The sequence below is a fragment of the Mustelus asterias genome, chromosome 20 (genome assembly GCF_964213995.1).
Source record: "Mustelus asterias chromosome 20, sMusAst1.hap1.1, whole genome shotgun sequence".
Lineage (NCBI taxonomy): Eukaryota > Metazoa > Chordata > Chondrichthyes > Carcharhiniformes > Triakidae > Mustelus > Mustelus asterias.
Window position 1 is genome coordinate 74,131,169 of NC_135820.1, and position 12,376 is coordinate 74,143,544.

The window sequence follows — 12,376 nt, forward strand, 5'->3', positions numbered from 1 at the left end:
TGTTCCTGTGAAACAGGAATTAAGCAAACTTTGAAGTAATAGTGTCACCAGTGTTCCGTGATTAATGACGCTCCAGACATTAAACACTGGCAAGTTTCAGAAATGCTCTTTATTGTCGTAGCAACTCTACTCAGCAAATTGAAAGAAAATCTACTACATTGTGATTCAATCCTTTTATCATTAAGGCACTTCAGGCTGAGCAAGACAAGAATGACAACTGCTGTGTTATGTTATCATGTCCCATTCACTAACGGAGCCCTGCAACCCTCCCAAGAATTTTGCGTTCTTCAAATTCTTGGCCTTTTGTTCATGCCCCATTTCCATCACCCCATGGGCAGCACGGTGGCATGGTGGTTAGCACTGCTGCTTCACAACGCCAGGGACCCGGGTTTGATTCCGACCTTGGGTCACTGTCTGTGTGGAGTTTGCACATTCTCCCCGTGTCTGCATGGGTTTCCTCCGGGTACTCCAGTTCCCACCCACAGTCCAAAGACGTGCGGATTAGATTGATTGGCCATGCTAAATTGCCCCTTAGTGTCAGGGGGGTTAGCAGGGTAAATATGTGGGGTTACGGGGATAGGGCCTGGGTGGGATTGTGGTCAGTGCAGACTCCATGTTCTTGGACACCAAACTGTGGAGCATACTATACAGTCTCACAACACCAGGTTAAAGTCCAACAGGTTTATTTGGTATCACGAGCTTTCAGAGCGCTGCTCCTTCACTCACCTGATGAAGGGGCAGTGCTCCAAAAGCTTGTGCCTCACAGCACAACGCCGGCAACTCCACATCATGGCTACTGCTGTATGTCAGTGATCTGTTGCTCAGTGTCTGTCGGTGTGAGCTATGTAGATTCAGCTGTACTCTCAGTTTTCGTGTAACCTTTATCAAACCTGGCTGTATAGTATGTTCCACAGTTTGGTGTCCAAGAACAGTTTGACTAAACAGCAGGCTGAAAATTCGCCTCCTCACTGTCCACCTCCCATTCGGGTCAGGATAACCGAGTCACAACCCTGGGGTGGCGGGGATGGGTTTCTTAAAAACCCTCTGGGGGTGACCAGGACCGGCCTTTGTAAACAGGTGGTCCTATTGATACAGATTCGAGACTAATTGTTTGGAGTGTCGTTCTCTGGACAGCGAGACAAGTGATCTTTTTAAACCGGTGAATCATGTATGACCTAATAGGATCTGCTGGGGACAGTTCCCATTTTCTTTTGTCAGCGGCTCCCAGGAAAGGTTCGATTCCCTCACTGGAGTGCAGTACTACAGGCGGCTTGGCATTCTCCCTATATCTAACCCAGGAGGCGATTATTCATTGATCTGTCAGTCTGCACAATGGACGCTGGCAGGCTGTGTGACTGTAGAGGACGTCATAACTGACCCCAAACCTATCCTCATCAAACATCCATTGACCCAGACTTCCAGCAGGGGTCAATGTCTAACAATCAGAAGAGGGGAGCAGGAGCTAATTTCCTCCCCCCTCCCATCCCCCCCTTGTTTGATCTGCAGGCGCTGGGAGCAATTGTCAGAACCCCAGCTGTCCCAGTCGGAATCTAACTTAGAAAAGACAAATCTGGAACCTTTCTCCCGGAAGATACAGATGATTTTTGTTTTAAAACTCAAGAGCCAGCGAGCTTCAAATCTTACAGGATATATCCTGAATCTTAAGAGATCCGGATATATCCTATTCCCCTCTGTATATTTCAGCATCTAATATCATCCTACAAGGACAGTTTAAAATCCTAAGGGGTGGAGTTGGGGGGAGATTGTTGTTACAATATCAGACAACACATTAATAATTAATTGTGATTATTAATTAGGGTTACAGCTTTCCAAATGCACATTGAGATTTCTTGATAGCGGCGTTTTTATTTTAAGCTGCCAGTTTCAAACAATATTGGAGAAACCCACGCGTCCTATTTTAAGTCTTTGGAGAGAGAGAGAAAAGTGAAAGTCTGCTAGGTGTAGTGTTTATTACACATGTGGTGGGGGTGGGGGGGGTGGTGCTGTGTGTGCGTTGGTGGGGGTGACTTTCCTATTCACAACATTGGCCGTGTACATTTTGCAATGTTGGGACATGGGATTTTCCCAGTGGCCGTGTGTTCTCTTCGCAAGGACTATTTTTTTTCCTCTCTCGGGCGCACTTGCATTGTGTGCGCCTCGCGTATGCACAGACTGTTCAGTTGCAGTTTGATGTGTGTCTCCCGAGACATTTGATGGATTAAACTTAAGCAGCTCCCGTTTGCACGCACCACCTGATATCAGAGGCTGCGCTCCATATAAATGCTGTTTGTCTGCTGACCTCAGCTTCTCTTGGCAATCCCTCCTCCCTCCCTCCCCTCCCCTCCCCTCCACACAAGGGTTTGTGCAACACCATTCTGGAGCTGTCCTGGTACTGAAAATTCAGAACAATAAAACGATACAGGAATCACACAGAGTGTGTGTGTGTGTGTGTGTGGGGAGGGGGGCTTTTTTTTTCTAAGTATTATCGTTTGGTGCTTTTTTTTTTCTGCTTTGCTTTCTTTTTTAAAAAAACATGCCTCGATCGTTTCTCGTCAAGAAGGTGAAATTGGATGGTTTTCACTCTCCCTCGACTGCAGTGTCAGCTTCTGAGCAGCACCTTGATAACTCGTACGCAATAAGCAGGTCTGTCACAGACACTGTGGGGAGTTTAGGAGTCCGGGTCAGTGAGAACGGTGAGTTCACAGATCAGCTTCCTTATCTGTAATCTATATTAAATAGCCTAGCCTAAATGTGTAAAGAAAAAAAATGTGCTTCCTTCATTGTATTGTGCTGATTTCATATATGTACTGTATGTATGTATGTATGTATTTATGTATGTGTGTGTGTGTGTGGAGGGGGCTGGGGGCAGAGAGATTCTCTTTATGCATTCGTGTGCACTAGTCCTCTCTCGCTCTACACCTTACATAATGCCAATCTGTACGCCTATAGAGATCAGAGCTCACACAGAGAATAATCTTCTCTTGTCCAACCCCCCCCCCCAGAAAATCTGTTACAGTGAAACTTCTGGAGCAACGGATTGTTGATGGTGGGAGAAAGGCGAGGGTGTGTGTGGGGTGGGGAGTGGGGTTGGGGGGGGGGGGGGGTGTGGTGCTGGGTTTATTTATTTTTTGTTTTGCTTTGTAGTCACAGGGTAAGGTTGTGGGGGAGGGCCGAGTTTTATTGAGATTTATCAGTTAAAAAACTTGTTGATCTGTCAGTGTGAGATTTTCCACAATGACCCATACTAAACGCCAGGAGTTGCCCCGTTCCGCCTGTTAGACAAAGGAGCAATGTTTCCTTTAAAATTAGCCGAGGATATCCCTAACAAACAGAGCGTCGAACTTGCTGACTCTGCATATTGGGATACAATATAATAGTATTTCCTTTAAAAAGGAAAATGTATATTTTGAGGAGACAGTGTTGAATTGACATCCCAGAAATATCTATCTATCTATCTATCTATCTATCTATCTATCTATCTATCTATCTATCTATCTATCTATCTATCTATCTATCTATCTATCTATTCTCAGAGTGTTTAATGTATACATTTCGAACTTTCTATGTATCTATCTATATATTTTCAGAATGTTTCACGTCTACATTTTGAACTTTCTATCTATCTCTCTACCTATCTATCTATCTATTCTCAGAATGTTTAATGTATACATTTCGAACTATCTATCTATCATCTATCTATATCTATCTATCTATCTATCTATTTGTCTGTCTATTCTCAGAATGTTTAATGTATACATTTTGAACTTTCTTTCTATCTCTATCTATCTATCTATCCATCTATCCTCAGAATGTTTCATGTATACATTTCGAACTTGCTAATGTCTCGCTGAGCAATAATTTTCAATATTATATTTGAAATGTAGGGACATTCAATTTGTCCTTTCCCAGTTTTCTCAGTGAAAACTCTTATGTTGGAAAACTGACAGTCAACTTACTTTCAAACCGGGATCCTGTCTCTGTTTATGACATGCATGGATTTGCCTTTGGATTGGAGCCCGCACTTGATTTCCTGAATGTGATTTTGAGAACAAGCCCCCTGGTTTAAACAGATCAAATAGCCCTTTCCATGGATTGATTTATTATTTAATTTATTTTGTACGATTTGCTCTCAACCCCTTGGTACCCTCCTCCCCCCATGCTAAGCTATAAGGTCACTTCCATTCCTTAACCAGTGTTACTGGAAGGCATCTATCCCCAGGACCCCACTGTTATCACCGGCTGATGTGAAAGTCTCTCACTTGGCTGTACATTTGACCTATCTTTGGATTTTTCTCTAACTTTATCCTCCCCCATCCCCCTCCCAACCCCACATCAATCCTTCCCCATTCCCCAGGGAAGCAATACTATCTTATTCTCTGATAGCTTGCTTCCCTGGACAGTGGGTGAGATTGGAGAAACCATGTGTATAGCCTGTTACTTTGAAAAGCAAAGTATTGGAGTGGGTGGAGTCTGGAATGGCAACTGTGGAGCAGATAGCCCTCTGTTTCCCAGGCAAACTTAGCAATCGTGCCACCCTGTCTTCTGCTTTAGGATGCTACTTAAAACCTGCTGCGTGGACCAGTCTGACCTAGGATCTCCCTTTGTGGCTCAGTGTCAAATTTTGTTTGATAATTGTTCGGGTGGGCTGCTTCGGGATGACTCTATAATGCAAGTCCTGATTGAGGCAAGTGGGTCCAAGGGTTAATTAAAGCCCCAGTCTGCCGAGCTCGCTGATCTCTGCTGGACACACACTACAGCTGCAACAGTTGGCTTCAGTTCATCCCCTTGTAATAGAGGTGGAAGAATAACAATCAGGGTTCCTGCTGCTGATCACTGTCTGGTGAGCCCTGATTGAGTGTGTGTGTGGAGAAACTGGGCGAGGAATACATTCACCTGGACTGTTAAGTGATTTGTACAGAAGGAGGCCATTCAGCCCATTGAGTCTGTACCACCCACAATCCCACCCAAGCCCTATTCCCGTAACCCCACACATTTACCCTGCTAATCTGTCCGACACTAGGGTCAATTTTAGCATGGCCAATTAACCTAACCCACACATCTTTGGACTGTGGGAGGAAACCAGAGCACCCAGAGGAAACCCACGCAGACACGGGGAGAATGTGCAAACTCCACACAGACGGTGACCCGAGACCGGAATTGAACCTGGGTCCCTGGCGCTGTGAGGCAGCAGTGCTAACCACTGTGCCACCGTGCCACCCTAAGTGGAACAGAAAATGGGTTGTAACGGGGCTGGCCATTGGCTATGAGTCCATTATCGGCAACTGACAAAGACCAATTTCACTCCTCATTTTATATGTGGGGTGGTGTGTCAGAGTGTTCTCTGAACCTGTGGAACCATATCCCAGGAAATATAAATCAGTGTCTCCAGGAGAGAACAAAGAGGGAGGGAGGGAGGGGAAGAAAAGTACTGAGTTTTCAATTTCTGAATAATTCCTGCTGATTTGAAAAAAAATCAACCTTTTACAGACTGCTTGAGGTAACCTCTAGCCCAGGAGAAACTAAGAATAGTGACAAAAGAGTATACTATAGATAGTTGTGTTAGATAATAATATATAATTACACTGTAAGAGAGAGGGAGGATGTTGGTTTCCCCTCTGGAATATAGAATTTGTGAAACAGCAGTGTCTCCCAGTTTTAGCTAGTGTTTTCTTATACCTGGTCCACTCTTTGACCTCTCATATTATTCAATGTTCTACCTACACATGTACTGCTCAGTAAGGAATCCCCCCCCTCCCCATTAAGCTGTCAGAATTTTTAAAACTCACCCCTTCCTCCCTCCAAACCCTTCTCGCTGTGTGTTCAGCTCAGTTCGTGGAGCAGTCCCATTCTGCTTCTAATTCATTCACAGGGTGTGGGCATTACTGGGAAGGTCATCGCTTATTACCCCGCCCCCTGTTGCATGTGGATGGGCCGCCTCTTTGGATACAATTGAGTGAGTTGCTGGGCCATTTCAGAAGTTAGTCAAGAATCAGTCACATGACTATGGGTCTGGAGTCACGTGGAAACCAGACTAGGGTAAGGAAGGTAGATCTCCTTTCAAAAAGGACATGAGGGAATCAGTTGGCCTTTCAAGTCAATTCAACGGTCTCACAATTTTAAAAATTCCAGCTATTTTATCGTTGGCATTTAAGGGTGGCACGGTGGCGCAGTGGTTAGCACTGCTGCCTCACAGCGCCAGGGACTCAGGTTCAATTCCTGGCTTGGGTCACTGTCTGCACGGAGTCTGCACGTTCTACCTGTGTCTGCGTGGGTTTCCTCCGGGTGCTCCGGTTTCCTCCCACAGTCTGAAAGACGTGCTGGTTAGGTAGATGCATTGCCCACGCTAAATTCTCCCTTAGTGTTTCTGAACAGGTGCCCCAGTGTGGCAACTGGGGGATTTTCACAGTATCTTCATTGCAGTGTTAATGTAAGCCTACTTGTGACAATAACAATAAATAAATAAATTCCCAGCTGTCAAGGGGGGGATGTGAAATCTCACCACCGTGTCATTGGTCCAGGCTTCTAGCTGAATAATAATCCAAGGACAACCAGTGTGCCCTGAGGTTTTGTTAAACGTACATAAGGAGAGTGGTATTAAACACTCGCTCCCTCCCCCACAATGAACCACCTGTAATGGCCCCTTCCCCTGCTTGAGCCTCTTAAACAGTAATCTGCAATGTGTTGCTTTGATCTACCAAGCTGTTATTTGATATACGACAATCCAACATGTTCTTGTATGTCCTGCACGTCCTATATTCATAATCTGATGTGCTTTCCTAAAAAACAGGTGAATTCCTCGGAAGGGATTTGCTTCTCTCAGAGTGTAGCAAAGGTGAATCCCTCATCCTACTGTTAGGGGAAAGGAAGCTCTTTATTATTTGTACACATGTAGATTAAGGAAAAGGAGCAGCCGAGAGGAAATCCGGCCCCAATGTCAGCACATATCAGAAAACCAGGATGTGCCCTCTGGGATGTTATGGTATGGTGACCAATCACCAATGCAGAACATGGCCTTCAGTGCATAGAACATGACATGCTTTAGAACATTCGATAATATTCAATATATAGAAAGTATGACCAGTAATAGATTGAGCTTTTTCAACAATGACTATATATTATATAATATGTGAACATAAGAACATAAGAAATAGGAGCAGGAGTAGGCCATCTAGCCCCTCGAGCCTACCCCGCCATTCAACAAGATCATGGCTGATCTGAAGCGAATCAGTTCCACTTACCCGCCTGCTCCCCACATCCCTTAATTCCCATATCGATCAGAAATCTATCTACCCGTGATTTAAACATATTCAACGAGGTAGCCTCCACCACTTCAGTGGGCAGAGAATTCCAGAGATTCACTACCCTCTGAGAGAAGAAATTCCCCCTCAACTCTGTTCTGAACCGGCCCCCACTTATTTTGAGGCTGTGCCCTCTAGTTCTGGTTTCCCTTCTAAGTGGAAAGAATCTCTCTACCTCTACCCTATCCAGCCCCTTCATTATCTTATATGTCTCTATAAGATCACTCCTCAGCCTTCTAAACTCCAACGAGTACAGACCCAATCTGTTCAATCTCTCCTCATAAGCTACACCCCTCATCTCCGGTATCAACCTGGTGAACCTTCTCTGCACTCCCTCCAAGGCCAATATATCCTTTCACAAATAAGGGGACCAATGAAGAGTCCAAACCTTCAAGCCCCTGGTTTCTTTGATCTTGTGTGATGGAATAACAGGGATGATTGAGCATTGACAGGCCACAACATTTGGAGGGTGCAAGATTCTATCACAGTTTACAACGTCAAAATTATACTAGTAAAGTTTATTTCGCAAGTAAGCCTACATTAACACTACAATGAAGTTACTGTGAAAATCCCCCCTCTCCCACGATTACTATGTGATATCATCTGATACTGTGGTAAAGGTTGCTGTAAACATCACATTTACCTCCTGTCACCACTTTCCCATCATACATACCCTGTCACATTGTAATGATAACACTATTATATTGAAACAACGCATCCTCTAAATCACTGTGAGCTATGCCTTCAAAGGTCAGCAGTTATTACACAACACTTGCAGTGTGTGTGTAATGATACATAAAAGACAAACACCTCAAAACATATATTTTCAAATGTGACTTGGATCAGTTCCTCAAACCTCATGCCTGGTGCCCAATTCCACTTTTTGAAGAATGACTTGGGAATGTTCACTACATTAAAAGCATTGTGTAAGTAAAGGTTGCCAATTCGATACTGCTGCTTTATAGGAACGTACATATGAATTAAGAGCAGGAGTAGGCCACTCAGCCCTTCGAGCACTTCCGCCATTCAGTAAGATCATGGATGATTTGATTGTGGTTTCAATTCTACTTTCCTGCCCACCCCCGATTACCTTTGAACTATTATAATCCCATTCTTGTTGTTGGATGAGAAGTCAGAAGAAGGCCCCTTCAGATGGATAAAAGATCTTTTCACACTGTTCAGGAGCGGGGTTAACCCTGGTGTTCTGGCTGGTCCATATTTATCCCTCAATCAACATGAAAAAAAATGTAACTATCTGCTCACTGAATATTGCAAAGTCCTAGAGGACCATAGGCTGCTCACTCCCTTTTTCAGGGAGAGAGCTGACTGATGTGGATTTTTTTTTTATTCATTCATGGGACATGGGCATCGCTGGTTGGGCCAGCATTTATTGCCCATCCCTAGTTGGACTTGTTCAGAGGGAAGTTAAGAGTCAACCACATTGGGGTGGCACGGTGGCACAGTGGTTAGCACTGCTGCCTCACAGCACTAGGAACCTGGGTTCGATTCCCGGCTTGGGACACTGTCTGTGCGGAGTTTGCACATTCTCCCTGTGTCTGCGTGGGTTTCCCCTAGGTGCTCCAGTTTCTTTTCACAGTCCAAAGATTTGTGCGTTAGGTGGATTGGCCATGATAAATTGCTCCTTAGTGTCAGGGAGTTTAGCAGCATAAAAAGCACGGGGTTATGGGTGGGATTGTGGTTGGTGCAGATGGGCCGAATGGCCTCCTTCTGCACTGTAGGATTCTGTGACCTCTATGACATTGCTGCGGCTCTGGAGTCACATGTAGGCCAGACCTTGTAAGGACGGCAGATTTCCTTCCCTAAAGGACATTAGTGAACCCGATGGGTTTTTCCCGACAATGGTTTCATGGTCATCAGTAGATTCTTAATTCCAAATATATGTGTATTTTTTTATTTAATTCAAATTCCAGCATCTACCATGGTGGGATTCAAACCCAGGACCCCAGAACATTAGCTGAGTTTCTGGATTAATAGCCTAGCGATAATACCACTAAGCCATCGCCTCCCACTGCTAGAAAACTCTCCTCTTTCTGCCTTTGAAGGAGGCGGTTCCTCCTGACTCTCTCCACCCACAAGACAAGGTTCATTGAGCTCACTTCTAATACGTAAGGAGCAGTTCACTCCTTGCAGTTCTTTCTTTCTCCTGAACTGAAAAAAACCCCATTAAAATCCTGGGCATCAACTCACCTCAATTTAACCTGCGGGTCATCACACCTTAGGTGAGGGGCAAGGTTGAGAAGGCAGGGCCTTCATGGATAACCTCAGCTGCTATGAGAATTGAACCCGCGTCGTTGCTCTGCATCACAAACCAGCCATCCAGCCAACACTGCTGTTTGCTGTGTTCACAGTAACTGCCCTGGTTCCTGCATTACAACAGCGACCACACTTCAAAAATACTTTTGCAGCTGTAAGATGCTTTGGGGACATCTTGAGATTACGGAGGGAATTCAGTGTCGCTATCGAAGATCTTCAAAATAATCCTTTACCTTATATTAGCCAGCCTCTCGTACTCTCAGCATGCTCTGCTTCCTAATGGCAAGACAGAATAGGGAGTATTGCTTTAAAATGAACTAGAAGATACATAATATAAAAACAAGTATGTGACAGTGAGCATTGAGATTCAAGGCTCGAGCGTATCACAAACTGCCCAGCTGCGTCCCGGTGATTCCTGCCCAATTTGGTTAACCCCTGAGTAACTCCCTGCCAGCTTCATTTATTGACTTGGCTGCACTTGAAATGGATTACCATAAAATCTGGTGTTAGAAGTCACATTCTTGTGGAGTTAGAAATGAGGCCAGGTCAAGTCCTATACACAAAGTATTGTGGTACTGTTCTCCCACTCAGCAAGGTGCAGCATTAACGCAGTTACATCCAACTTACTGCAAATGTAAACCGCGTTCAGTTAACAGTGTCCAGACACATGCAGCCATGGTTGTCAACCATACCCGACATGTGGTGCCCGCGTGCTTTATTGATCATTCCGCTACGAAGCAGCATTAACAAATAGTCAATGTTTAATTAATTATTTTTTCACTGGACTTGCCAGTTGTCTTTGACACAAGAAGATTGTTTCCTTTTTTTTTCTGCCGTGTGACATGAGACTGCTGGAAAACTCTCCTCTTTCTGCCTTTGAAGGGGGCAGTTCCTCCTGACTCTCTCCACCCACAAGACAAGGTTCACTGAGCTCACTTCTAATATATAAGGAGCAGTTCACTCCTAGCAGTCCTTTCTTCCTCCTAAACTGAAAAAAAGAACATTCAAATCCTTGGCAATCAACTCACCTGAATTCAGTGGAGTAAGTGGACAATGCATGGAACAGGTTCCCTCAGGAAGAAAAGAGTGTTGCTTCGTGCAAATGAGATTTCTATCAGAAAATAATATGGTGGAATGTGGCAGATATGTAACATCAGACAGGCTCCGTGAAGCTTTGTGGCAAAGTTCGTGCAGTAATAGATCACAAGCCTGGAATAGTGCTCTGTAGACATGAGCTGAAATTCTACCATTGGAGCTAGAGTGTCTTGTTATCATAGAAACATAGAAACTAGAAGCAGGAGGAGGCCATTCGGCCCTTTGAGCCTGCACCGCCATTCATCTTGATCATGGCTGATCATCGAATTCAATATCCTAATCCCCGCCTCCACCCCCTCCCTCCCCACACCCGCCACACGCCCAAATCCCTTGATTCCTTTAGCCCCAAGAGCTATATCTAATTTCTTCTTGAAATCACACAACGTTGTGGCCTCAACTACATTCTGTGGGAGTGAATTCTACACATTCACCATCCTCTGGGTGAAGAAATTTCTCCTCACCTCAGTTCTAAAAGGTTTATCCCTTATCCTCAAACTATGACCCTTAGTTCTGAACTCCCCCACCATTGGGAACATTCTTTCTGAATCTACCCTTTCCAACGCTGTTAGAATTTTATACATTTCCATGCGATCCTCTTTCACTCTCCTAAACTCCAGTGAATATAATCCTAACCCACTTATTCTCTCCTCATATGACAGACCTGCCATCCCAGGAATCAGCCTGGTGAACCTTCGCTGTACTCCCTCTATAGCAAGGTCACCCTTCCTCAGATAAGGACACCAAAACTGCACACAATACTCCAGGTGTGGCCTTACCAACGCTCTATACAATTGCAGCAAAACATCGCTATCGCTATACTCAAATACTCTCACAATGAAAGCCAACATACCATTTGCCTTCTTTACTGCCTGCTGTACTTTCAGCGACTGATGCACAAGGACTCCCAAGGCCTGGATAGAGTGGACATGGAGAGGATGTTTCCACTAGTAGGAAAAACTAGAACCAGAGGGCACAACCTCAAGCTAAAGGGATGATCCTTTAAAACAGAGATGAGGAGGAATTTCTTCAGCCAGAGAGTGGTGAGTCTGTGGAACTCTTTGCCGCAGAAGGCTATGGAGGCTAGGTCATTGAGTGTCTTTAAGACAGAGATAGATAGGTTCTTGATTAATAAGGGGATCAGGGGTAATGGGGAAAAGGCAGGAGAATGGGGATGAGAAAAATATCAACCATGATTGAATGACAGAGCAGACTCGATGGGCTGAGTGGCCTAATTCTGCTCCTATGTCTTATGGTCTTATGGTCTAAGGGCTCGTTGAGTATCCACCTCTCTCAATTTACACCCATACAAGTAATAATCAATAATCATGAAACTGCAATGTTCTTGTTTAAAAACCTATCTGGTTCACGAATGTCCTTTAGGAAAGGAAATCTGCTGCCGTTGCCTGGTCCGGCCTATGTCTGACTCTGGACCCTCAGCTGTGTGGTTGACTCTCTTAAGTGATCTCTCCGTTGTGTGTGGCTCATTGCCACTACCTGCTCAAGGGTAATTAAGTATGGGTGATCCATGCTGGCCTCGCTCACACCCCAAGAACAAATAAATAACAATGAGTGTTGTGTACTCAGGAGGAATGGTTGTCTTGGGCAGCATGGTGGCACAGTGGTTAGCACTGCTGCCTCCCAGCTCTTGGGACCTGAGTTCGATTCGTGGTTTGGGTCACTGTCTGCGTGGAGATTGCACGTTCTCTCCG

The 12,376-nt window shown here is 44.8% G+C and overlaps 1 protein-coding gene across 1 annotated transcript in view; it reads left to right on the top strand.

The window, feature by feature from the left end:
* The first annotated feature begins 2,533 nt into the window (after window positions 1-2,533).
* The window catches only part of LOC144508716 (transcriptional repressor scratch 1-like), a 40,871-nt gene continuing 31,028 nt past the window's right edge, over window positions 2,534-12,376 (top strand). Inside the window, exon 1 of the mRNA XM_078237025.1 lies at window positions 2,534-2,693. Within this exon, the coding sequence (XP_078093151.1) occupies window positions 2,534-2,693 (160 nt within the window). The remainder of the gene's footprint in view (window positions 2,694-12,376) is intronic.